The 26928-nt window shown below is 34.5% G+C and overlaps 4 protein-coding genes and 1 pseudogene across 5 annotated transcripts; all 5 read right to left on the reverse strand.

Moving 5' to 3' along the window:
• Positions 1 to 2250: 2250 nt before the first annotated feature.
• LOC132036353 (2S seed storage albumin protein-like) lies at positions 2251 to 3507 on the reverse strand. Its single transcript, XM_059426675.1, has 2 exons — positions 3282 to 3507; positions 2251 to 2700 (listed from the first exon to the last, which is right to left on the reverse strand). Exons 1-2 carry the CDS (start codon positions 3434 to 3436, stop codon positions 2445 to 2447), a joined length of 411 nt encoding a protein of 136 aa, XP_059282658.1. The 5' UTR covers positions 3437 to 3507; the 3' UTR covers positions 2251 to 2444.
• Positions 3508 to 5301: 1794 nt separating this feature from the next.
• Positions 5302 to 6561, reverse strand: LOC132036828 (2S sulfur-rich seed storage protein 2-like). Of its 2 annotated transcripts, none has more exons than XM_059427217.1 (2): positions 6355 to 6561; positions 5302 to 5735 (listed from the first exon to the last, which is right to left on the reverse strand). In XM_059427217.1, the coding sequence occupies exons 1-2, from the start codon at positions 6495 to 6497 to the stop codon at positions 5480 to 5482; spliced, it is 399 nt and encodes a 132-aa protein (XP_059283200.1). In that variant the 5' UTR covers positions 6498 to 6561; the 3' UTR covers positions 5302 to 5479. The 2 variants fall into 2 exon arrangements, with proteins under 2 accessions (XP_059283200.1, XP_059283199.1); XM_059427216.1 differs by having other exon boundaries at positions 6340 to 6556.
• A 3779-nt stretch (positions 6562 to 10340) lies between these two features.
• LOC132037745 (COBRA-like protein 10) lies at positions 10341 to 13431 on the reverse strand. Its single transcript, XM_059428351.1, has 3 exons — positions 13069 to 13431; positions 12507 to 12891; positions 10341 to 11838 (listed from the first exon to the last, which is right to left on the reverse strand). Exons 1-3 carry the CDS (start codon positions 13255 to 13257, stop codon positions 10412 to 10414), a joined length of 2001 nt encoding a protein of 666 aa, XP_059284334.1. The 5' UTR covers positions 13258 to 13431; the 3' UTR covers positions 10341 to 10411.
• A 1382-nt stretch (positions 13432 to 14813) lies between these two features.
• Positions 14814 to 20556, reverse strand: LOC132037252 (DDRGK domain-containing protein 1-like; annotated as a pseudogene).
• A 2765-nt stretch (positions 20557 to 23321) lies between these two features.
• Positions 23322 to 26326, reverse strand: LOC132035852 (pectinesterase 2.1-like). Its single transcript, XM_059425993.1, has 3 exons — positions 25304 to 26326; positions 24170 to 24361; positions 23322 to 24043 (listed from the first exon to the last, which is right to left on the reverse strand). Exons 1-3 carry the CDS (start codon positions 26292 to 26294, stop codon positions 23538 to 23540), a joined length of 1689 nt encoding a protein of 562 aa, XP_059281976.1. The 5' UTR covers positions 26295 to 26326; the 3' UTR covers positions 23322 to 23537.
• Between the last annotated feature and the right edge of the window lie 602 nt (positions 26327 to 26928).

The following is a 26928-nucleotide window of genomic DNA, read 5'->3' on the forward strand; positions in this document are numbered from 1 at the left end:
AAATAAAGTTGAACATGTAAAACACAAATGACGTGACATTGACTTGAACGTTATTCAAAATTTATGTGACACGTCGGTGTCGTATCGGTTTGTTTACAAGACATTTTATATAAGTTGAGTCAAACGACACCCAAAATTGGATGATCTGAGTTTCTTGTTTATAAGATATTTGTCATGTATTTGCTAGATATTAAATTAGATTTAGTTGTAACAATAAGCAATCTTTCTTTCTTTCCCTTCTTTTTTATAAAAGCATTATATTTTTTACGAACTTCATTATTTTCTGAACAAAAAATAAAAACAGAAAGTTCGCTATAAAAAACTTTTAGTGAACCAAAAATTTGAGAGCCTAAAACTTTACAAGCCTTCTCGGAGTCTCCCTGTTTCCCACGTAGATGACATCCTGCAAATCCATAAACATGAGAAAGTGAGCAACAACTAAACCTGAACTTAGAAGATAATCGAAACATGAGACTTGCCAAATGGTGACATCTGTTTCTGTTGAGAGCATGATTAAATTAAATAAAAACAAGTTCTCTCTAATAACTTAAATTTTCAGATGAGATGTTCACACGCTTCAATATTTAATGGTGATATCTAATACTCAATTTTCAGAGCAGACAGAGGTCTTGGATTTTAGTCTCTACGCCATTATTGTAAAAAGATTTTTTATGTGCTTTGTCCATTAAGTGGCGTATTGAGAAAATGCGAAAATTTATATTTTGACTCACACAACTAATATTATAATTGCGTGCAACTTCTTTCGTATCACCCAAAAAAAAAAAAAAAAAATGAAAAGTATTTGTGCATCCTGATATTTTTGCTATTTTGAGGAGGAGTAAGAGGTGAGATCAATGGTAGAAAAAAAAAAAAAAAAAAAAAAAAAAAAGAAGTAAACACTACTAACACTTTTGGATTTCGATTTTAGTTATTGATAAATTCTGACTTTAATCTATGACAATTGATCAAGTGCATCTAATCTTCAATTACTTAAAATTTACATTTTTTATCATTTTGCTCGTAAATATTCATAAATTTATCAATTATTATATTGTTCCAACTCTTAATTACCCATATGGTATGTTAAATTTGTTCGATTACTCGATATGTGATGGTAATAGAGTCCTAAAAGTGGTCCAAGTAGATCTTTTAGGAGTAAATCAAAAGTTCCAATCATCTTCTTTTTTGCCACCGATGCTTTTTATTTTTTATTTTTTTATAATTACATAGGCGGTTAGGGGAAGGGAATTACAACGTGTGATTGACAAAATAAGATGAAAGTTATAAACTTAACTTTTTTTTACCGATGCTTAATTCATCGGGTACGGTTAATTTTGCATATAGGGTTAACTATGCTAATGCACTTCGTTTATTAATATTGCAACTGAATTTTCATCAATATAATAAGAATTTTAAATTGTGAAGTTTAATCACAAAGAGAAAAGAGAGAAAAAAAGACGGTTGAAACCTAAAAAGAAGGGAAAAAAAAAAGGGAAGAAGAAAGGAGAAAAGAACATTAATGCTAAGGACTTCTTATCTTTTCCTTATTTTAGACCGACCAAGAACTAAAAGACCCAATTGAAATTTATTTTGTTTTCTCCGTATTTATAGTCAATTCGCTCCTTCCTAATTAAGGGAAAATCGCTTGCAGGGAGGGACTACAAGAATAATAGCGTTGTTCTATTGTTGTGTATTTTGATTTTTGATTTAATGACACCATCATTCAGCGCATTTTATGGTATTACCAAAAAAACCAAAAATACCTACACAGATTTATATAGTTAAGCTCGTTGTTTTAAGAAAATGAAATGATAAATGAAAATGTATCACACATAAAATTAATTTTAAATTGTCAACATGTAGTGCTACCGGGGTGTTATTATGTGATAGAAAATGTCTATCAAAGTAAAAGATAAATTCTAGTATAGATTATGACCGGCAATATTTATAATAGTGAATATTGAGTTGCTAACGTCGAACATCCATTCAAGATGTATATAGATGTGCGGTCATGCTAGATTAGATAAAATTAAAAATGATCAAATTCACCGGAATTCAGAAGATGCAAATAACAAGCACATATAGAGGATAAAATAAGAAAAATGTCACTCGACGTGATTTCGTCATGTCCTGCAGATACATCATTTGGTCTAGAAGGTGTTATTGCAAAGATAATTTATCCGTTCTATAAAAAAAAAAACACTACGCCTGTAGATAGAAAGTTATAATTCGGATGCAGTAAGAAGGAGGTGGAAACAAGACATTTTATTCATATTAAAACGAGCAAGATCTGATCTTACATTCATGGTCACCCTTTTATATGCCATGAAAACATAAAACACTAGATAGACAAGCAGATCTCTAATTAAACTAGCTAGCTCACACACGATGATGTGTTTTTTTAACTAACAAACACTATAGCTAGCTATATTTGTTCGTCCACCTTAGAAATGACACTGAGTAGGCTGGATGTTGCACATGCGGGGGAGGTAACGAGCTCTCCCTAACATGCGCTCCGCCTGTTGGCCTTGGGTGCCGCGCTCTTGCGACACCATCCTCCTAAGTGCCTGACAGCGGCATTGAGTGTCCATGTTCCTCATTTCCTGGCAGCACTGTTGGAGATGCTCCTGTGCTTGGTTGCTCTTGTCGTCATCTGTCACCATGCTCAACTCATATTGGCGGCTTCTTGAAAGGTACATCCTGCCATTAGAGACGAAATTCAGGATTTGAATTTTATGAGCTTGAATTCATTGGAATATGTTATTCGTAATTATTTTGCAAAATTTCAAACACAAGTCCGAACTCCATAACGGGTACACTACATCCGCCCATGCATGTTTGTAATTAATGATGTAGGCAAACAATTTATGAGAATACTGTCAAGTTATTGTTATTTCAATTCCTTTGTGTTAAGACAAAAAAAAAGTAATAAAAATTTACACAAACCTAAAATATCTAATATAAGTCTTGTGACTATATCTCGTTTAAGGATAAAATAAAAATTTAAAGTGAAATTAACTCTAATTAATCAAGAAAAGTAACTTGAATTCTTTTTTCAAGCCGATAGAAAAGGAAGACGAAAGTATGACACATAGATTGAGACATAGGAGGTACACTTCTGACTTGTAATATTGGATTTGAGTAAAAAATTATTATTATTATTATAAAGACTTTGCTTTCTGCCTCAAATTCATATTCACCTTGTATGACTGATCTACTGTATGTATGTAAAAATAATATATTTACACAGAGTCACACGCACATATATATAAATTAATTACCTGCAGTGGTTGAGCCTCTGCCTCTGGATCTGTTCTTGGCAACTTTGTGACGGATTGTCGATATCGTCCTCCGTCACGGTGATGGTGAAGCTGTTTGCACTTGCAACGGCTAACAAGCACAACAAAAGAGCTGCAGCAAGTGAAAGCTTCGCCATTGCAACAGTACTGAGATGTGTTTAAATCTTTTGGTGATTAACTAATTGCCAGTGCAATTGTGATGGTGAAGTACTCGGTTTAAGGTTGTATTTATAGCAGATTCATGCTTTGCATGACAAGTACGTGTTGAATGAAAGCTAAAACGGCAATTGGAAATATTTGTATGAGAGGAAGACGCGTGCAGCACCAAAGAAATGCTTCGACACGTTTGTAATTTACATGCAAATAATAATACTCATTTTGAATATTCTTTTGAAGAAGCATTTGAGTAGTGTGGTTAGCGGTTACATATAGAGCCATCTTCATTTGGCTTCTTTTGCGAGGAGTACGTGACTATTGTATGACTCGATCGATTTAATTTCTTGGTGATCTCATTCATTAAAATAAATAATTCATGTGGCTTATATATAGGTGCAAAATATATACATAACACAAATGAATGAGGCTACTGTTAACATAATAAATTCTTATAAGTTATAACAAATATGATAATAGGAAACAAAATAATTAAAAATTAGTATTTAGTAGGGTAGAACAATGTACCTGTTTGAGCATATTGAACTGTAGACGGACTAAATCTTCTTCTCTATTATCCGATCTGGTTATGGCAGCGTTAATTATACAACAACCTCACACCTTTTGGTTTATCTCAAGTGAGGATACAAATACACCAAATAGAGGTGCCTTATTTAAGGGTTAGTTTAATTTCCTTTCTTAAATGACGAATCTAACCCAACATTCTCGGTTTTAGTAAAATTGAAAATCAAATAAAATAAATTGATTATTATGCTGGTTTCATTTGGTTTTCAATTTGGTAATTAGACTTTTTCGATTTTTTATGAGCACCTTTATCTGACGCCACTTAAAATTGTCGATATCTTAGTTGGGTTTCTCGAACCACCAATGAAACAGGGTGCATGCAGCCACTATAAAGAAAGTATAGAAATCGCAATAATTTTTTTTTATATTTGGCAATAATTTAGTTTTATTGTTGGCAAATAATTTTTTTGTTGCCAAAGAATTTAATTTTGTTGTCATTGTATTGATTATTGTTGCAAAAAGTACTTTTGACAACAAAAAAAAAACGTTGTTGCAATAACAGTCGTTGGAAAAAGTTCATGCAACAAATCTTTTTTTTTTTTCAACAATAATCAATCTATGGCAACAAAAAAAAATTTGTTGCCAATTTTTTTTTTTTGTTGCCAAATATATTTTTTTTTGTAGCGAGGTACTTGTTAGGATATATATACCATTATGTTTTGTAAACAGTATACATTTTTACATCAATAAATTAAATTCACATAGATATAGACTCATCTAATGAAGTGAAGAACTATAAACGGCAATGTTAAAAATGTTTCGTCGTCTCCATTACTCATTAGCAATATAACGTTGTACTACTAGTTAATTTCTACCATAAACGGAAACGGAATTAACAAGGAATTCACCGGGTTAACCACTGTAACATGTCAAAATGGCCTAATCAATTACATGCTTAGATTATATCTTTCACCAAGTGTTTCTCGGCGTTAAAATTTGATTATCATATATATATAACCCAAAAAAGTGATGCCATTATATTAGTCGGTGGTGGAGCCACGTTTATCCAAGGAGTACTCAACTCGCTGGAAAGTTACATTATATATATAGGTAAAAAGAAATCACATATATATTACTATGTGTTGTATTCTTAAATTCTTCATATGTTTACTTTTCATATTTTAACACCCATTAATAAAAATCTTAATTCCGTCATATTAGTGTGGCCGAAACCTCTGCTAACGCAAGATTTGTGATTAGTCGTTATACTCGATCGCGTGCATGCAGTACTAGAATGAAGTCTATTAAGAAAAAGAACGAGAAATTTATTTCATACAAAACGAGTCTTCTTCATTGCATGTCCGCCTTTACCTAATACTTGAAACTTTCCATAAGATAAAATTAACCAAAGAAAAAGCAAATTAACTCTGGCTTACATATACACACGATGGTGTGTTTATTATACTACTAAACACTTTTTTTATACTCAGCTTCTATATTAATTAGAAGCGGCACTGAGTAGGCTGAATGTTGCACATACGGGGAAGGTAACGAGCTCTCCCTAACATGCGCTCTGCCTGATGGCCTTGGGTGCCTTGCTCTTGTGACACCATCCTCCTAAGTGCCTGACAGCGGCATTGAGTGTCCATGTTCCTCAATTCCTGGCAACATTGCTGGAGATGCTCCTGTGCTTGGTTGCTCTCATCGTCATCTGTCACCATGCTCAATTCATATTGGCGGCTTCTTGAAAGGTACATCCTGCAATCAGTAACATACGCAGAATTTTATGTAACTTTGACTTACTGTCAAAATTGGAATAGTAACAAACTTTCGGGGGAGGGGAGGAGGGTGTGGGCTTGGGTTAAGCTTATAAATTGGTTGGTACACTAATTAAAATGCTTATAAATCAAAATCAACCAAAAGTCACAAATTGATCATTCCTAACTTATAAATTTAGAAGTTATAATTATGTTTCGTTTGACCAAACCTTTTATGATTTTATCCCTATCTTTTATAATTATCTAAATACTCTTCCTAAAATATACTTCGTAGTAGCTTTTAATTATCTCTCTATTATATTTTCGTCGTTCTTTCTCTTTTTATGTGAAAATACTCTTACATTTGTACTTTTTAAAATATTTTCAAGGTCATTTTAACATAAAAAATGCTTACCAACACGGCAACACCTATCTACCAAACGGGTTAATCGTTTATTTTCAGTTGTAGTGCTTCAATCCAAACATATAATTGTTTATTTGTAAATCCAGTTTTAACATAACTAATCCAAATAGGCTGTCAGTCTAAGAGTATATGTTTATTTTAAAAGTTCTAATTTCTGTCACAAATTTACACAAAATTTTACCTGCAGTGGTTCAACCTTTGCCTCTGGATCTGCTCTTGACACCTTTGTGACCCCTGATTTTCCATATCATCCTCCTTCACGGTGACTGTGAAGGTGTTAGCAGTTGCAACGGCTAACAAGCACAAAAGAAGAGCTGCAACAAGTGAAATCTTTGCCATGGCAACAGTGAGATGTGTTTAATTAATTTTTTTTGGTGATTAATTGCTAGTGCTTGTGATGGTGAAGTAGTTGGTTTTAAGGGTTGTTTTATAGCTAGTCCGATGATTTGCATGGTAAGTACGTGTTGGATAACTACGTGTTGGATAACTTCTACTTAATTAGGTAGATGAAGAAAGTTAATTATACGTGGCTGGCTTCAACCTTCCTTGTGTCAGTTTTAAGTTTTAACATGCAAATGCTGCCGAAAAGCTCTTTGTTTGAATTCGCAATTTACAACTTTTTATTTTTTATTTTTATGAGGTTCCTTCCATATACATATATCATCATGTTCATCAGTGTGGTTTTGCAGATTGTCCACTTTCTCGATTTATTTATTTTTTAAAATTAATGATCCAAAAAACAAAATTGGGACTCATCTTGAAACAAGAAAGTTTCTAGACCATAAAAAAAAAAAAAAACTACTCCGTATCATTCATAAATTGTGTAAGGATTTGTCTATGTTTGATAAGGATGAATTGGTGACCCAAAATTTTTAATTTGTGGGTCATATTTACTGTCACTTGTCAAACAAAGACAACTTTCAAACACAACTTGTATCAGTTGTGTGAGGCACAAAATAAAGTTTCGCGACGTTTATATGTTCTAAGAATGTCACGTGTTACACTTCAGGTATTTAATTGATTGTCCGCTATTTACGTCTTAGTATATCTTTTTGAAAAACATTGACTTGAATTGTTCTTATATAATCAGTATACTATTTTTAATAGTAATTTGGAATTCTTAATTTGTATTAAGTGCGTAAATGGATACCCTTAATACAATCTTACGTTGTCAAACTTAAACAAATGAAAAAGCACAAAGAACATATTGAATAAGCAGAAAAAGATCTTACACTTACTATTAGTCTATATTGTTTATTATTAAAATACCGCTGAAATTTAGTATAGTGGGTATGATCAAAATTTAAAGCCTATCATCCACATTTGAACTTCTTTTAATAATGAGTCAACAATAACCAACTAATTAAACAAGAAAAGCGATGGACTTTCATTTGAATACAAATTTGAAGAGGTATAAACGAGCAGATTCCTCTATGACCATACAACATCATTTTCTTTTTCGTTTTCTTCTTTTGGTGTCTCAAATTTATTACAGTACTCTTCAACTTCAGAGTCATGTAATATTGGTCTCTTTTTCCAGTTCTCTTCTTTACTTCTCCCATCTCTTCAGGGCCATTGCCTCTAGAAAATGTGTGTAAGAGAAACCTTGTAGTAATATATAAATGACAAAAAATCATTGGACAATATAATGCTATCATCAAGAAAAGAAAAAAAAAAAAAAAGGCAAAGGCTGAATTATATACTTCCCCGTCCCATGGTAGTGTAACTTAAAACGTAATTTAAGAAATACGGGAAACATTTGATGCATAAGCTAAATATATGTAAAGTACCGAAATCGCTTTTACCGCCAACAATTAATAAAAAAAATCCATATGGAAAAGGATAAAAAAAAAAATCTCCTACTTTGGGATTTTCATTAAGACAAGGATATATTTGAAAACTTTGATGACGGAAGAGATATTTTTTATCCAAATTTATAATGGGGGATATTTTTAGCCCTTTTCCTAAAGTAGAGAGGCATTTTTTGACCATTTTCCCATTATAAATTTGGATCAAAAATACCCCGTTAACATCGGTTCCAATATTTTAGGGAACGAATATCGAACAAAATCTACTTTATAATTTTAAGCAATCTCTGAAAATTAAAAAAAAAAAAAAAAAAGGAAAGAGCGAAAGGCCATCTTGTCCGTTAATAGACCGTTAGCATCCTTTTTTTTTTTAACAAACCCATCCCCAATATAAACCCTTCTTCATTTTTTTTAATTCACCCACTCACATTTAAATCTCAATCTCTCAATTATAATTATTTGCAATAACTAACCACAAAGTCTTATTATAGTTTCAACTTCCAATTATTAATTTTGCAATTATAAAAATCCGAAGTAGCTTTGGTGGATTTACGATTAATAGCCGCCTTGACTTATGGGTTTCGTTCCAACTCTATCTTTATTTTTCGCAATTTAATTCTAGCAATTTAATTTACGCAATTTAATTTGTTGTAATTTATTTTCTTGTGATTTATTTGATTGTGATTTAAATTAATTCTATTTAATAATGTCAAAGGATTAAGTCCCGGTAGTAGTAGTCGTATTGTTAGGGGTGCTTTTTGAGGAAACATTAGTGTGCATTCGAGATTGATTAGATCGGAGCGACGCAACCAAAACTCGAAGCGGAAGGCGAAGAGGAAGAAATTGAAGATTTGATAGCGTGGACCGGACCAAATAAAAAAGATATTTCCATGACCGAATATGATGATGGGGTTAACGAACTGGTTCAAAATTGGTTTTTTTATTATTCTACTATTTTTGTACAACTCATGTATTATTTGCAAGTTAAAAAAAAATACAACTTGCAAATAAATGTTATCCAAGAATGAATAAAAATATGGCTCATTGAGCTTACTTCTATTTACTTGTGTTCATATTTTTACTTTTATTAAGTTAGAATATACCTAAAATATACTAAGAATATACTTTATTAAGTTATATAGTATACTTAAACATATATAAGTATATATATATATACTATATATAAGTATATATAGTATATAAGTAAGTATATATAGTATATATATATTAAGTTATACATATATTTAGTATATATATTAAGTATATATAGTATATATGTATATATATATATATATATTAATATATATATATATAAGGTATATAGACTATATATATAGTATATATATTAAGTTATACACATATTTAGTATATATATTAAGTATATATAGTATATATATATATATTAAGTTGTCTCTCTATCTCATATATATATGTTATATATATATATAGTATATATATTAAGTTAATATATAAGTATATATAGTATATAAGTATATATACATATATATTAAGTTATATATATATATATATATCATATAATAACTTAATATATATATAGTATATATATTAAGTATATATATTAAGTATATATAGATATATGTATATATAGTATATATATTAAGCTATATATAAGTATATATATATATAGTACATATATATACATATATATAGTATATATATTAAGTTATACTATTTAGTATATATATTATATATATAGTATATATAGTATATATAAATATATATATATATATTAAACCAAGATATATTAAGCGTATATTAAGTTATTATATATATATAAGTATATATAGTATATAAGTATATATACTATATATATTAAGGGAACATATATATGTATACGAAATATATACAACACCAACCCGTCATATTATGTTATAAAGTTGTATTATGTAACAATATACAAATAACTATAATATATATATATATATAATAACTTATTAGACATACAAGACAAGTAGGCACCTTTAAATGATAGTATCAGTCCTTTCGCAAATGTCATAAACATCCCTTGATCTTAAAGTTTGAATATGCCCTCGATACTTGAGGAACATGTACTAGGGTGTTCCGTCCATCACAAGAAAAACTAAAACCAAGATTTACATCATGGTATCAAATGGGCAAAAGCAAGAAAACAACTTTATATAAACGATTCAACATTATAAACAACTTATTAGACATAACACATGAAATCCCTTGCTTTTTGAATATGCCCTCAGCGTCGAGGAACATGTACTAGGGTGTATGTTCAACTCGCTTAGATCATAAGCTGGCACAAAAGCAAGAAAACAACTTTATATAAACGTGACCATTTCTCTAACATAAACTAAAAAAGAAAAATGTACACAAAAAGACAAAGTATATTTAAAAAAAAGCGGTTGGTTTCGTGATTTGTGATCATACCAGCTCGTAATTGAGGTGGAGTTACGATCAGTGTAATCCATCAGTCAAAAGAAAAAAAGTAAAGAGAGCAAGCAAAATTGCTGGCAAAAGACCAATTTGGGATTTCAATGCTGCACTGCTTTTGGGAAACTCAGGTGGAAGAGCACATTCTTCCCCATTGAAGAACACCTTAGAAGGGAATCCATCACCAGCTTCAATGTTAATATGTGGTGTATCCTTCTTTAAAAATGAAATAACAGATTGTTGTTTTCCAGGTACTCTTGGATCCGTATTAGGATTACTCCCATTAACCTCTCCCACCAAGAAATTCAAACCTTTCAAACCTTGCATAAATATAGTGTTATTCCTTTCATGTTGCAGCCTTGTACCATTGAATGAGTACACATTTTCATAGCCTTTAGCTGTATCTTTCTTCATTGTTATCGCCGAAAACCAGTCTTCAAACGCGTCATCTCCCCAGTTGAACAGTGTTAGTCTCGCAGTCCATCCGCTGTTGTAGTTACTATCCACATGCCAATTGATGCTCACCCCACAATTATCAGGACAAGGTAGTTTCTTGGGCAGAGGACCTAAATGTTTGAGTTCGCTCCAAGCTCTCGCCTTTTCTTCCCTGTTTTCAAAAGGGATGAGAAGTGCTTCCGGAGGAAGGAGCAGAGGCTTTCTGTTCGCGTCACATTTAGACGTCTGTTCACAGCCGCAGGCGCAAGTGTTGCAGGGGATAACAGACTCGGAGTAAAAAGCAGAGAAAGAAACACAACATTTGGCTGCTTTGGGCTTCGGACGAGTAATGTTACAAGTAATTTGCCAGCTAGCCACAGCAGTAGTAACAATTCCAATTCCATTAGGATCCGGGAAACCTGATGGATCAACTCTCACTGGAGGTCCACATGTATAAGACGGGTTAATTGTACCCTCAATTTTCCAATTCTGAGGCGGATTTAAGGCGGTTCTGTTTAAATCAGGAGGAAGTTTGAAAACTTCCATCTGGAAAATGGACCTTGCTTCGGTCTCATTCATGATAGGTGACAAAAGAGTCCCGTTTCTGCAACAATAAGGTAACTTGCCAATTTTATCATCATCCGCTTTCTCCTTAGGCAAATCGGAAATGACTGGTTTCTTTTGGCAATTTATCACAGTGGTGAAATCGAAATCCTTGTAATATTGCCCTTGAGGTCCGTAAATGCATTCAGAAGGGTCTTTTTTGTGAGTATGGGCACCTTTAATGTTGTAAATGAACTCGTTCCTCATCCACTCCCACGTTAAGTTCCAGTGATCAAGACGACCCAAAGGATTGAGATTGACAATTGTGACTTGGGCTTGGTACCTGTTTGTATACGCTGATAGAACGTCGTACGTTATGGAGAGGTCTCCATAGCGGCGAGGCATGAACTTTGTGGTCACATTCTTGGGCTTGAATTTAGGATCCCTCTTGCAGCAAACTTGCTGGTAACTTTCTGCAAAAGAGTTAAACAGGTCAACCTTCTAGCAGTACAATCTACATGCAAAAATAAATACACGTTTCTTTGGAATAGGAGGGAGAAAGGGAACGGCGTTAGATGTTAAAAGAGAGAAACAGAAATTCAGAAATAAACAAGAACAAGAAACAAAAGAAAGAAACGCAGAGCAGTTTGCATGAGAAGGGAGAGAGAATTATCTGATGATCAGAGAACCTCGACATTATTTGAGTCTTTTTTTCTTACAGAAGTTTCAATGCCTTGGTGTTATAATGTAGATAATAGGCCTTACTGTACAAATGCTTCCTAATTTGTTTAGGCTTTCAAATGCATGTCATTGTTACAAGAAGTTTATATAAACACATAGTTCTTATGTTAGGTGGAATTGTTGGGATCTCTTTACTCTTATCTGAAGGCCTCTGATTCAAGCCTTGACAATAGAGAATTTCTTAATACATAGTGTTTTACTGCTCATATTACACCAAACTAATGGATGCATAATATGTGTTTGAAGATATAGATGGCTATTACTTAATCATGGTTTATTAATATATATTTTGACTTGTTAAATTATTTGACCATATTGATTTGATATAAACACGTGATGCACGTAAATATTTACCAAAATGCAAGATCACCCCCAATAAGAAAGAAAAAGACATACGTACTATAGCGCTTTGGAGCAGGACATTTGTATCCCTCATTAACAAGCTTGATTGTTGGCATAGGATTTGATTTCTCTTTGAGACCAAATTGCGTCCCCTTAATACTGATTTGTGCAGACATCTGTGTAAAATCTCCAGCAGTATCTATTGCGGTTTTTAAATCGGACTGTGGATATCCTGCCAATGTTGTACCATTTTTACCCACTTTTACAGGAAATCCATCTCCATCAATCGCAACAGCTCCATCCGCGGACACCAACAGCTCTTTATTCTGAAATCCTATGAAAACTTTCCATGATTTCAGCTCGTAAAGCCCTGTATTCAACACCGTTAACATGGACTTAAATGACCATGCCTGTGCTGATACGTTCTTCACCAATGGATATACCTGAAGGAAATTAATGTATTCATAAACACTGTGAAACCCTGAATGTTGTCTACAATCTCCATACAATGAAAATAGTTAGCAGCACTAATATTTATAACAGTATGAAAAATACTTTGACTAAAAACAGAAAAAATTATTCTGGTTCTTACAACTTTGAATTATTTTTTCCAACGATACCTTTTCTCGTCCCTCGAAGCTATATGTGACGAAGATTCCATCGCAATTTTCTTGCTCCGGTGGCGGTGCTGCCGGTTTTGTATCCTCTCCGCCGTAATCTTGCCCCCTACATGTCTGAAAATTGTATGCAATCAACACTAATGCGATCCAAGAGATGGACCTCCATGGAATTTGCATTCCTTTAACCATGGAGGTTTTTTTAAATGATTTTGTTGAATATATTTGTAGATTTTGGATCACATTTACGAAAAACAAATCACGGAAAGAGGAAAAGCCGGTGAAGGGGAAATGTATCGATCGATCACCACCAGCTGATGCCGTGTGAAAGGACACAACGGCGCAGGAGGTGGTAAGGGGAAAAAAATGGACGACACAGGAAGAAGAAAAACTGACTTAATAATAGACAATATTGTAAGACCATTTCAACTTTGCTCTCTTCCTCTAATTTTAGCTATACTTGCGGAGAACGCATATACAAATGTAATAAACTTCTATGGATACTATTTGTTTTACTGGTCATTATATTAGAGTATGCCAATCATATATATATATAGAAATTGAACATGGCAATATTTATCTTTGGTGCAGTGCAGTCAACAGAAAATACCAGCTTCATGCCTTCATCCAGCTACTCAAAAAACAGGAAGTTCTTTCATCAACTGCATATTTTCATTTCATCATCTGCGTTATATAAAAACATGCAGAAGACGCTAGATCCGTGAAAATTAAGTCAGGATTTTATATACACTGCACTGCTTATTGAAACGTGCTTCCTTTTACGTCATTTTTGTATTATAATTCGTCTTTTTGTGTAATATTTCTTCCACATGTCTCTAGTTCCCCCAGCAAGATATTGAAGCGTCGCATGCTACAATCTTTAGTTTTCAAATTTTTCTCCAATCAGAATTCTGCAATAGAAACCCAAAGGACATACATACTGCATAATTAAGATCAGTTTCACTTCGTATCATTAATGTCTCAATAAAATTAGCAACGGACAATGCTTAAATTACAATAATGAAGATCATCATGAGTACCGAAGAGATTCTTTAACTTAGGCTACGGATCTCTCTTTGATAATCTCACTCTATACCACATCAAAAACCTATATAAGTATATTGTTACTCCATCCGTTCCAATTTACGTGCACTTTTCGATTCCCGAGAGTTAATTTGACTAATTTTTTAAGCGAAATTGAACTAGATCAACTCAATATTTTAAAATAAAAATTTAGGTATTCGAAAGTTATACCAAAAGCAATATAATTCGCAATTAGTCTCATGTCAATATAATAAAAAAAAAGTTACATTTTAAATTGTTAGATCAAATTTCACAGTGTGTGAATCTCAAAAGGTGAAAAATGCCCTGTATATTGGGACAGAGAGAGTATTAAATAGTGTCGTCCAACATTTTCTTTCATTAAATCAATGACAGAACATAAACAAGATATGCCAAAATTGAAAACAAAAATTAAGAACCGTGGTGAATGATTAAGTTAAAAACTGGACATTTAACGACAACGTCAGTTGTAGCTGAATCGTCGATTATGGCAGGATCTCACAAAGGCTAGTAACAGACCGTCCTTTTCTAAGCTTTATAGGCAAACTAAATACAGATACTACAAAAGTTCCCAGATTTTCAATTCAGATATGAGCTAGAAGTTAACCCTGCTCTTTGAAAATCAGAAACTACTATTAATTACCGGAACATGTCACTAGAAGTAGGTGAAGTCACAAACTCTAATGTGTCATCGTTAAAACTTTTCATTCCATGGCTGCATTGATTCAAAAACAAAGAATAACTAACTCTCTGATTTAGGCCAGGCGACTCCCACTAAGTGAATAACAAAAACAAATAGCTGCAGTAAGCAAGATAGATTTTGCAAACACCAGGCCTATGCAAGATTTGAAGGAGAGTTCACATGTAATTCTAGGTTTTATGTCCAGAAACTACCGTTCAAAACATTATCATCCTAGGAGAACTCGAGAAGATAACGAGAAAATAACCAGAAAAGTCTTTTCACTAAACTTCGTATATTAAATTATATACATCTTAAAAACTAGCCAACTATAGCCCCAAGGAGGATACAGGAAACAACAGGAAGTTATCCATTCCAAATGAAGTAGCTCGTCAGGATGAACTCAATCTCTGTGAATTTCCAAGTAAGGAATCTATTATAACACCATATACCTGAATAGATAGAGAAAAGGCGAAGATTACGAAAAGCATCAAAATTGAGATAAAACATATCATCAACTTTTAGCACTTGTTTCTCATAGAATTTTACATTCATAATCATGGGAAGACATACTCACACTAAATCAGGCAGCAGCTATCTCCTCAAGGCTGACAACCACCTGCGCTTTTGATTCCAAGTCTATGAATTGATTAGATTTGCCAGCTAGGTGAGAGATACTAACCCTACCTACATGCTTGATATATTCAGCCACGGCTTTCATTTCTTCCAGTGCGATATATATGTATTTCCCTCTGTCATCCATGACACCAGATAGTGTCCCTGATGAAAACACATCCACATTGTCATTTTCAGTAATACTTTAGGAAGCAACTTGTTAACTTGAACAAAGCTAAGAAACAAACATTTACCTACAATATATAAGTTCCACTCTGAATGTTTTCAATCAAGCAAGAAACCGCCAAACTCTTAAGTGTGAAACTAACTAACTTTCATTTCAGACAATTATTGGTTGAGAAGCAACAGGATTATGGAAAGGATGAGTGAACTGAAGTTTGAAGTATATTTGACATTGTAACTGTGATTCCCCAATTGATAAAGAAGTTAAAATTCATATTAATCATCTAATTGCTACAGTGAGTTATGGGGCTTGTTAAGTCTTCACAGTTCTATTATATGCTAACTGGATAAGAGAGGACTTTACAACAGCGAAGCCTACCATAGTTCTATTATATGCTAGCAGGATAGAAAAGGATTTTGCAACAGCAAAGCGTATAATAAAATATAGTTTTATGGTGTGTGTGCACGTATAAGTAAGACAAAAAGAAGTTGTTCGAGCAGAAAACAGCAACCAATTCTTGAGTACAAGTGCACTATAGTAAAGTAAACTATATCCAAAAGATTGTCTGAGACAAAAAGTACAAAATTTACCCATTTCTTCTGGCGATTTGATCCGATTGATGCACTCCTGTCAAATAAAAGATACAGGCTGTGATCAATAATAAAAAAAGGAGAGAAGCAAGAATACTACATAGGTAAAACCAAAACAGCTTATGTTCCTATTCATGTAAATGAGCAATTTTATACAGTAATCTGTTAAAAAGTGTAACTCAAAATAAACTAGCTTCCTGGGTTTTCCTGCTAAGAACAAAACTGAAAAGCAATATTCTACCAAAGACCTGGATGGAGGAACCAACTTAGAAATGGTAAAAGCGGTAAAAGGTGCTTACCTGAGTCCTTAACTTGAATTCTGCAGCAAGATCCTCCAGTTGCACACATTTGTGTTTCTGCAACAGTACAGGAAAATATTAGACCTGCCTGAGTCAATGAGTTCCACTTAACCATAAATCATGTATTCTGAAGATACAGTTATGCAGAACATGCTCAAGCCATGTATCAAGATTTATGTCAGACTAGGTTTTACTAAACTGCAAATCATGTGTCATTACATATGTTTCAATATACATGCACAAATCATACATTAACTGTGATGATTCTAACTAAACATTTGTTTGCAGAATGTGTACTGGTTGACAAGGCCATACATACGAAAAAGAGATGAAAACCTTAAAGTCCCAGGGCAAGAGGAAAAAGGGAGAAATATGTGAATCTTTGCTCTGACACAAGGCAACAGCGGCATAACAAAGATATTACCTTGATGTATTCGACAAAATCAAAAAGGAGCCCCTGGCTTCCATCTTGCACTTCATTTTCAGTTGTGCCTTCAGCATCCACAGAAAATTCACTTTTCCATTGTTCAAAATCTAATGCAGCAGCTTCTTCCTCTTTGGCTTGTCGAGCTTTGGCTTCTTCGTCCTACATAAATTATCTCAGATTTTGATGAAAAGGAATGCTGCAGCTTATTAACTGATTAGTGAAGATACACATATATTCACCAGTGCTCGCTCTTTAGCTTCACGTTCCTCCTCCTCATTTCAGCATAGTGGCTTTCTTTTGTATGCTTGGACTCACGAGCAGCTTCCTCAGCCTACAAGTCAATCTGAAGACATCATACACCAAATTCCAAATTCTCACTTTTTGAAAATTGCAAGAGGCAACAGATATGCGTATTGTGCACAGGCGATGGGCAGAATTCCTGGTTTAGAAGACCAATACTTGTACTTTCCTTTCTGAGCATCCACTGGTTGCCATGGGAAGAGTAAAAAATCCTCCATGCATGGTAAAACTTGAAGTTCTTGACATGTCAATTGTTACTCTTTATTCTATTTCTTTCTTTTTTTTCCCCCTTACCGGTGGAACGGGGGAGTTATTCGCTAAGTTGCGGGGACTTTTCACTTTCGATGCCGCACCCGTGTCGGATTCCCAAAAAATACACAACTTTTGGAGAATCCGACATGCACCCGTTGCCATTTTTGAAGAGTCCGAGCAACATAGGTTATTCGTGCTTTACTTAGTAATATATGAATAACAATGCCAATAATATGCACTAAAAAAGCGATTTATATTTGTCCTAGGGTTTCCACGAGATGTGAGATAACATACACACATCGTGAATAAGGAAAGGGTTAAAGGCCAGTGGAGATTAGAAGTGTCACTAACAAAGAAGTTGAACGAGTTTGAACAGATTTCAGTTTCAACAATCTCTGCTCTGAAGTAACAATGCTGTTGCCAGCTAACTGGGGTTTCCCGAACCATGAAGCAATTTCTAATGGATCACCACAGTTGCTTCACAGTACTATTCTACATAAGTACATAGATTGCTTTATCTTATGTTGAAAGAGTCTTGCAGTCTTTACTACAGCCATAATTTGCTGCTTGTGATAAAAGTAAGGCAGCATGATTAGACCTCAATCAATTACTAATTACTACTATTACCCACCTAGCCCAAAAACAAAAATGAGCAGCATGCACTTCTTAAGAATAGGAAAAATATGAGAAGATTTGACTTATATTTGTCAGTACTAATATCTATACATGCTAAAAACTACTTATTTGCTGCTTATAGCACAGGAAAACCATCTAACTCCAATCTGCAACTCTTTCAAACAGAGAAAGAGGTAAGAGTAGGAACCACTAAGAGTATTAGTTTTCTATTTGGTTTGACTTCTTTGTTAAAGTAAGAAAAACAAGAATCCTACTTAGGAGTTAGGACTTAATGTAGGTTACTGAGACTTTCTACCGAACCAGCAAAACAACAAATAATCTTTTTCATGTCAAAGGGTTGAGCTGCAATCATCTATTGTCCTCCTCGAACTGCTTTTGGATCAGTCAAGGTCAGGAAATTCCATTCAGCTAAATGCAGATTTTCATTAATGCTTTGGAATCAGTCAAGGTCAGGAAATTCCATTCAGCTAAAGGCAGATTTTCATGAAGAGTAAAAACTTGCCCTGCTCCGTGACCCACTCATCTTATCTCTTGTTAAGATATTAATAGCTTCCATAATTAGTGTTGGACTGTTGGTTACAGAGTTGCTTCAAATATTCTTCCAATTTTCCAAACATTGTTTAGTGCAAAGGTTTTGGAAAAAGAAAAAGAAAAAAAAAGGAACTGTTTGTCCAAACTTTGAAAGAAAAAAAGAGAGAGAAATTCAACTTCATTGAAAAACTGAAAAATTACAATGAATTTTTTCCCCAAAAGGTTACCTTTTTCTAAAGCTTAGCAAACAAAGGAAGTTTGATGAAATACTCTCTTTAAAAAAATTGCAAAAACTTTTCGAATCATTTTTTCAGCCAAACTCCATTAATCTTCGCAAGGAAAAAGAAAGTGTGCAAACATGAGGCACCTGTCTTTGTGTTTCCCGCTCCTGACGCTTCTTTTCCTTTTTCTTTGATGATTTGGCAGTATAATACCCATCATCAACAGCTTCATCGTCACTCCCGTCAGCCATTTCTGCTTCACATTTGAAATGCAATGATACATCAGTGTCTACATCAAATGATCTAGTGCATCTAAAGCGAGAAGAGCAGCCTACGACATCTAAAATTACTTAGAAAATGGAAAAAGTAAGGAAGAAGGAGGGGAAGAAAGCACGCCCAATTTTTACAAAAAAGAAACAGCAAGAATGTTTTTTTTGTTAAAAAGCCAAAACTTTTCTCAGTTGATGCAATAAACTAAGCGTGAAGTCGACACAACAAGAATGCAAGAAGAATGCAGTTTGTCCAATGAGCTATAGCTACTTAAGCTCATTGTGAATGAATAATGCTTGAGATTCATGAAACTCCTATGATTTTTATCTCTCATACTTCACTTATGAAGCAGGTGCCCAGAGGTGAATATGATGAGCCATTTCTTTTGCCACCTGCAACTCAATATCATAATGAACGCTAAACTGATGTAGAGACTATAAACGACCACAAAGGAGACATTGATCAACTCATCCAAAGTAGAGAACTGGAGCTGGAGAAAAGAATACCATCCACTGTGGCAGCAGCTGAAGAAGCTGGTCTTCTACGCATTCGACGAGCTCCAGTAGCTCTTACAACAGTTTCTCTCCGCTCAACCTGATATTTTCACAATAAAGAAGCATCGACATCAGCTTCTTACTAATTTTGCATGGTGTATTTCATTCCTGTAGTGCCATCACAATAATATGTGCAGCCTATAATACTCATATTACATCTTCTGCTTGAGACCATGAAGCCAATTTGATACTCCCTCCGTTTCAAATTATCTGTCGCGATTCTCTTTTACACGCCCCTGAAGAAACATTAATTAGGAAGAGTTTTTAACTATTTTACCCTTCATTGGTATTAGACCCATAATTGAAGTGTTTGTAGTCTCTAACAACAATAACTACTAAGGATGAAATGGGAAAAATAATTAATTTTTTTCGATAAATAATTTGAGACAACTATTTTTAGAAACCACGACATATAATTTGAGACGGAGCGAGTAATAATCTTATTTATCTATGATAGCTACTGCTCCTTTCTTTCCAGACTATTCTATCATGACTTTCTCGCTTTTGTTATTTCTCATTTTCATATTGCTTTGATATGCTTGTCCTTTCGGAAACAATTCTCCTACCTTCTTTCAAGGTGGGGGTAAGCGTCTCGCGACACTCTACTTCCAGATCACATTGTGGGATTCCACTGGGTATGTTGTCGTTGTTGTAGCGAGTAATAATCTTCTTACACCAACAGGGTGTGATGTCAATTTTTTACGGCCTTCACCATTTTAGCTTAGAAAAAATGTCAAACAGAAGGACAAGTCATCAGACCTGGGCTGCATCTACATGTTCACCAGGAGACTGAGAATTCTGGCGGCGCTTCCACAGATAAAGTGGAACTAGAGCTACAATCAGAAGCATTGACAGCATTGCTACAAGTATATGCTCCCGCCAGAATTCTCAGTATAATATTATCTGAACTCATAAAAGCAAATCACAAAAGTTAGAAATTAATTGTTTACTTCTTTTTTTTTTTTTATTTTTTTTTATAAGGAGATTGATCAATTGTTAACTGCGAGGTTAAACAATTCATCTATATATCTATGTGGCCTTGTGATTGTGTTTTTCCTTGTATCCACAGAAAAGTTAATGAGCGAAACTCTGATTAATCGTAGTTAATAGTAAAACTTGCGATCAGCGGTATTAATCCTCTATATTCATTCCGTTTTATTCACACCATTCTTATTACTGGTAAAGAATCTTTCTTTGTAGACAAATAATTAGCATCAAGCATTGCAAGTTGCAAATGAATTCGTGGTTAATAGGTAAAAATAAATGAAAGATATGTAATAGGGTTCATATCTCGGTATAGAATAAGAAGAGGACTTGGGAGAGAGAATGTACGCTTCTGACTGGCGCCCCTAAAGGAAATACGTATTCGGGTTGCACGTAACACTCTTCCGTAAGATAGAGTTTGAATTTAAAATTTTACCTTGCAAATCCAAACTCTGTCTTATGATTTTTTTTTTAGTTTTTACTGAGTGAAAATTTGAACTCAAAACCCATGAGTTTTTAAATGAAAGACAAAAATTAAAGACAAGTGCCTTTGAATGGAAAGGTCAATTCACAGGAATGCCCCTTATTCGGGGTGGTCTTTAATTTTTATCCCTCAAATTGTTGGTCTTTAATTCTTACCCTTCATCTAGAATACCATGAGGTTCTAAGTTCGAACTCCCATTTCGAAACATAAAAATTAAAAAAAATCGCAAGGCAGGGCTTTTGGAAAAGTATGCCTCATGCGGCATCAGTTGTCTTAAGGCATAACTAAAATTCTGCCGAATCCGGCTGAGGTTGGACTTTCAGTTATGCGCCAAGGCAACCTACTGAACAACATAGGTTGTCTTGAAATAATGAAAGTTATATCGAGATCCGGCGCATAGGTGGACTTATAAGACAAACTTTTAGTTATGCGTTACAGCAACCTATGCCGCATAAGACAGACTTTTGTCAAAGTCTTGTCTTGCAAAATTATTTTTATTTTTATGTCTGAGTGAGAGTTCAAACTCAGAACCTCAGTATTTTCGGCCACTTTTTCAAGCGAAGGTCAAAACTTAAAGACCACCAATTTGAGGATAAAATTTAAAGACCACCCCAAAAGAAGTACAATCCGCGCAAAAAAATGGAAGGGAAGTCCGCGCAAAACAATGAATTTGCAGGATTGTCCTTCGCTGGGGGTGGTCTTTACTTTTTGCCTCTCAAAATGGCGGTCTTTAACTTTTGCCCTTCAGGCAGAAATTTTGCCTGGCCTTACAGGAAAAATTTATACATGGCTAGAATTTGCAAATTTCTATCCTAAGGCTCAAATTGTGCCTTTTAAAATTCTATCTTGCGATTTTTTTTTCTTTTTTTACTGAGCTGGGATTCAAACCTACAACTTCAGAGTATTAGACGAAGGCAAAACTGAAAAGACCACCAATTTTAAGGCCAAAAATGAAAGACCGCCTCAAATGAAGGACAATCCACGCAAAAAAAAGTTGTTTACTCACGATTTGGGCTTTGTGAATTTGAGATTCATCTGGCCCAGTCCTGCCTTCACGGGTAGAGCTAGCAGTCACCAACCATTTATCCGCTATATCTTTAAGAAATAATCACTATCACGAAATTTCAAATGAGACGCAAGTCGAGCGAAAGCAGATGAAGGAATTGGCGGGCCTAAAGGAGTTGTGGATTGTTTAGATCATGATTAGAGATTCATTTCCTAGTTGTTTATTCAAATATCTCACGTTTTGGCCTTTGTGAATTTGAGAGGCCCATCAAACAGACTGGTCTTAATTTTTATCCCTCAATTCGCTGGTCTTTAATTTTTTCCTCCGCTTAAAAAGGTAACTGAAAATATCTGGAGATTCTGGTTTAGAAACTCAGTAGAGTCAAAAGTATAGTATTTTCACAAAAATCTATGTCTATTCGGGCGAAGTTACATGGAATCTATCTTGGGAGATGGCAGACTTTACCCTGTAAGGCAAACTTCTGCCGCATAAGGTAGACCTTTTGCAAAAGTCTTGCCTTGCGAATTTTTTTTTTTGACTGAGCGAGGATTCGAATCCAAAACTTCGATGTATTTTCGGTCACTTTTTTTAAGCGAAGAACAAAAATTAAAGACGAATAATTTGAGGGCCAAAAATTAAAGACCACCCCAAAAGAAGGTCAATCCGCGCAAAAAAATGAATTTGAGATCCATGTGGCCCAGTCCTGCATTCAGGCGTAGATATAGCATTCAAAATTCTTGAATTTTACCTATGGGATTTAAAACTTCATGAAAGAGGCTATTTTTTAATTATAGGGGAAAAAGTTGCTATTTGTGATTTTACCCCTTTGCAAACTACGTGGGAAAAATTCACAAATAACGGCTATATAACACCTGTAATTGGAAAATAATAATTATCATGGAGCTAGGGGATGGGTTCATCGAAACCCCTTAGCCTAAAAATTATACTGTATAAATAAGTTTAATTTTTTTTTTATATATATATATATAGTCGATATTGAATAAAAAACTTGCGCTGTTTTTCTTCGCATTTACTTCTTTATATTTTGAAACTCCAAGTTAATATTTTGGAATTACCTATGGATGTTCAGTGATTAGGAATTGTTCAAACTATTTCATCCTTTTTAATTAGTCATAAAAATAGCTTTATATTACAAATCATATTTCCATAAACAAAGGTTTTATTCATTAACTCATATAACTTCAAAATCAGCCCGAGAAACTTCCTACAAGCTGATATTTGGTTTATGCTTGCATCCAAATAGCCATCCAATATAGCTTATGGCACATTATATATTACTACTTATTTTGAGCTCTCTAGGGATGCTTGGACACATAGTCAAAGACTACATTATCATCAAAGATAACTTGATAATTCCTTACTCATCTAATCCTTCCACATACGCCACCCCGGTAGAACTCAACCACGATCCTCCCTGAATCAGCTCAGCCACCGTAAAAGGCATTGCCTCAGCAGGATCAGTAATGACATGATAACCGGGCCATTTGACCCGCTTACTAGTACCAGCACCAGGTCCATTGTTCATATACTCCCCATAATATAATGTCTTCAATGCAAAATCTCCATTCCACTCAGCCCAACCCGCTGGATCAATGAGATCACCTAGGTATGATTGCATCACTACAGTTCTTGAATATTCTTTCCATGGCCTACCAAGATACGTTTTGAATTCGCTCTCGACTGGTTCAAGATCCGGACTTGCTATTATGTCACAGAATTGAATTGAAGTCCCCGTGGCCTGATTTGGATCCGTCCTGCCTTGTGCAGTAACCATGTTTTTCTGGTTTTTATCCGGTTTTCTAGGTACGAGTTGGCATTTTTGGAGTACAACGGCTGCATTACCAAATATGAAGTCAACAGTACCTGTAGAGATGGATTCAAGATTTAAACTTAGATGATTCAACCTTTAAAATTCTTAGCGCTGACTGTTAAAAAAACTGAGTTCAATTGAACGCATAGCACATTTAGCGTAATCTGCCTCCTGAGTACCTGTAACATAAGAGTCTCTATAGAACTGCCTTAGAGAATGTGCGTAAAGGGTATCTTGATAAGCATCGATACGACAACGATTTATGACGGACATATCAGCTCCGACTCGAAGTGCCACTGCTTGATGTTTCTCTGGCCCTGCTGTGTTTTGTATGCATATGTCCTGTAGTATAAATCCTTGGCCAACTGCAGCTGCAAGAGAATGAAACTTAATGCATTAGCATATGTAAAACTTGTTCATTAATCAAGAGATGAAACTACAAATAACACCATCTAGTAACACATTTTAAGTGCACCAGGGGATTCAACATCTACCATATGTATTAAAGAAGAAAAATTGAAATTGCGTATATGGTATGATTTTCCGGTGCTGAAGGGACATCGGATGGACCCTTTGAGCCCTTGGTAGGGGACCATATAGATGAAGGCCATGAATATATTAATGCAGGCAACTCATAATCCGGTGGCTAGTTAAGTATGGGCTGGACAGAGAGAAATTATAGCAAATAAGACTAATCATTTAATGCCAGTAAGTAATCACACTAAGGGGTCGTTTGGTGCATGGTATAGGCTGCTGGGATATCCCGGCACTAATTTTTTGTCTTAGTGTTTGGTAGGAGGTATAAATTTATCCTGGGATAAATTAGTACCTCTACTGGCTATGACCTAAAAAATAAGCATAATCTAAGGGTGGGAGATCACCTTATCACTTTGTCCGGGATTATTTTATACCATCTTTTAGATGGTATAAAATAATCCCAAAAGGTGGGATAAATTAGTCCCGGGATTATAATCCCGGGATAATTTTGGCTACCTACCAAACGACCACTAATAGTATAAAGAAATTCCCCAGTGTTGGTGGTATGTAAGTTAAAATCTTACTTTTAGGATACAATAATTAACCAATTATGGAGATATTGGAGGACTAGAGCTAATGAAGAAAAAGGAATAAGTAGTCTGATAACACATACTAGGTGATTGCTTGATTTGCATCCAACCGTCCAAACTTTAGTGGACAGAGTTATCCGGTAGGCTAGTACCAGTGCTGGTGGGAGGTAGCATGTACCTCCTAGAATTAGTCGAGGTGCCTCGATTATTAACAAAAATAATTAGTCTGATAAAATTGAAGATTACCAAGAGTGGCGGAGCGGAAGGTGGTTGATCCATCCACAACATTGAGGCTACCAGTAATAATGGTAGAATTCATGCCATCACCAACAATCATCAAGTTCATTTTCTTCTTAGTCACCTCCACATTCTCTTTATAAATTCCCTTCTTGACATAAATCACATACCTCGTCTTGCTCTTATCTGGTGCTGCAGCAACTGCTTCAGCAACTGTTTTGTAATTGCCTGATCCATCCTGTGACACCACTGCATTTGCTTTAATGTCCTTACCCGAACTCTCCAACAACTTCCTGTCTCTAAAACTCACCCACGATGGCATTTTCCCTAAAAGCGGCCTAAAAACTTCCTCGTTAGGAGTTGTTACAGACGCGAGCATCGCCAATGCAGCCTGAGCTCTCGAGATCAACTCGTCAAGAATTGTTCCATTTACAGTAGCTTTAGTAACGGAATTAAGCCCGTCTAAGCACGTAACGTGATTAGTGAGCACACCACTTAGCCAGATTTGTGCATTGGCATGTGCCAAATCGCTTTTTCTTCTGTTACTAAGTGTTGCAGTTGAATCAGTCACTAAATCAACTGACAAATCAAGAAGCTCAAGACAATCAGTTAAAGCGCCTTGTTGAGTGATGTCATTGATCTGATTCTTGATCTTGTGAACCACTGGAATTGCACTGTTCATTTGATGGACATATTTCACTAGGAATTTTTGCAGAACAGTAATTCCATCAGAATCTGAGGTAACAATTCCATTGGACACTAAATCAGAGACATAACTGAGGCAGAGTTTGGAATCTTGTGCAGTGTCACATAGTTGTGGAAGTGGTACAGATAATAAATTAGAATTAGAATGCTTATTCTCAAATTGATGCGGAGCAACAAGAAACACAACTGAAAAGAGAGCAACAACAAAGGTTATGAGAAAAGTAAGGATCTTGAAGCTGATTACGGAATTTTGTTTGGGTGTTTCTAGTAAGAGAGGTTGGTGAGGAGTAGCCATTTTTGAACTTTGCAACTCTGTGATGTGCTAGATGTTTTGAGAGACTTTCACTTACGATAGAAGTTTATATAATAGGTTTAATTACTACACACATTGATAATGTAAGGAATTAATATAGTCAGACCTCTTTATAATTGTCATTCGTTATAATGACGTTTATTTATCTTGGCCTTATTTTTATTTGAACTTTTTTATTATTATATTTTCTTATACCCTGTAATAGCATTCTGCTGCTATGTAATGATAATACGTAATTTATAGCGGTATCTTTCTTTGTAAAAATTACCTGCATAAACTCAAATAGCGTGTAATAATATTTTATAAGAAATATATTATGTGACAACAAAAGTGTCGATGAAGAAAGCGCCACTTATAACTACTTGGAGATAGAAGAGTCGTACGTTAAACGATTAGACGGCGAAGGAAAAGTCTTATTGAATTTCGCTGTCGAAAGTTTGAAGAAAATTCTTCGTCAGTTCAAGCATTATATTATTACTAAGAGACTAGAATTTACGAAATAGCCTACAATTGTAGAGTTCTCACTTGAAATATTTAAATTCTCAATTAGTTTAAAATGCATATGTTCCATAGATTTTAATTCTTTATCTATGTGGTACAACTAGTTATGAATTTA

The sequence above is a fragment of the Lycium ferocissimum genome, chromosome 11, assembly GCF_029784015.1.
Source record: "Lycium ferocissimum isolate CSIRO_LF1 chromosome 11, AGI_CSIRO_Lferr_CH_V1, whole genome shotgun sequence".
Taxonomy (NCBI): Eukaryota; Viridiplantae; Streptophyta; class Magnoliopsida; order Solanales; family Solanaceae; genus Lycium; species Lycium ferocissimum.

Coding starts and splice junctions, on each gene's coding strand:
- LOC132037745 (XM_059428351.1), bottom strand. CDS start 13,257: ATGGTTAAAGGAATGCAAATTCCATGGAGGTCCATCTCTTGGATCGCA. Junction 12,892..13,068: donor GCTTCGAGGGACGAGAAAAG/GTATCGTTGGAA, acceptor AATTTCCTTCAG/GTATATCCATTGGTGAAGAA. Junction 11,839..12,506: donor TCCTGCTCCAAAGCGCTATA/GTACGTATGTCT, acceptor ACTCTTTTGCAG/AAAGTTACCAGCAAGTTTGC.
- LOC132036353 (XM_059426675.1), bottom strand. CDS start 3,436: ATGGCGAAGCTTTCACTTGCTGCAGCTCTTTTGTTGTGCTTGTTAGCC. Junction 2,701..3,281: donor CAGAGGCTCAACCACTGCAG/GTAATTAATTTA, acceptor CTCTAATGGCAG/GATGTACCTTTCAAGAAGCC.
- LOC132036828 (XM_059427216.1), bottom strand. CDS start 6,497: ATGGCAAAGATTTCACTTGTTGCAGCTCTTCTTTTGTGCTTGTTAGCC. Junction 5,736..6,339: donor CAAAGGTTGAACCACTGCAG/GTAAAATTTTGT, acceptor TACTGATTGCAG/GATGTACCTTTCAAGAAGCC.
- LOC132035852 (XM_059425993.1), bottom strand. CDS start 26,294: ATGGCTACTCCTCACCAACCTCTCTTACTAGAAACACCCAAACAAAAT. Junction 24,362..25,303: donor CTTCCGCTCCGCCACTCTTG/GTAATCTTCAAT, acceptor ATTCTCTTGCAG/CTGCAGTTGGCCAAGGATTT. Junction 24,044..24,169: donor TAGAGACTCTTATGTTACAG/GTACTCAGGAGG, acceptor CCATCTCTACAG/GTACTGTTGACTTCATATTT.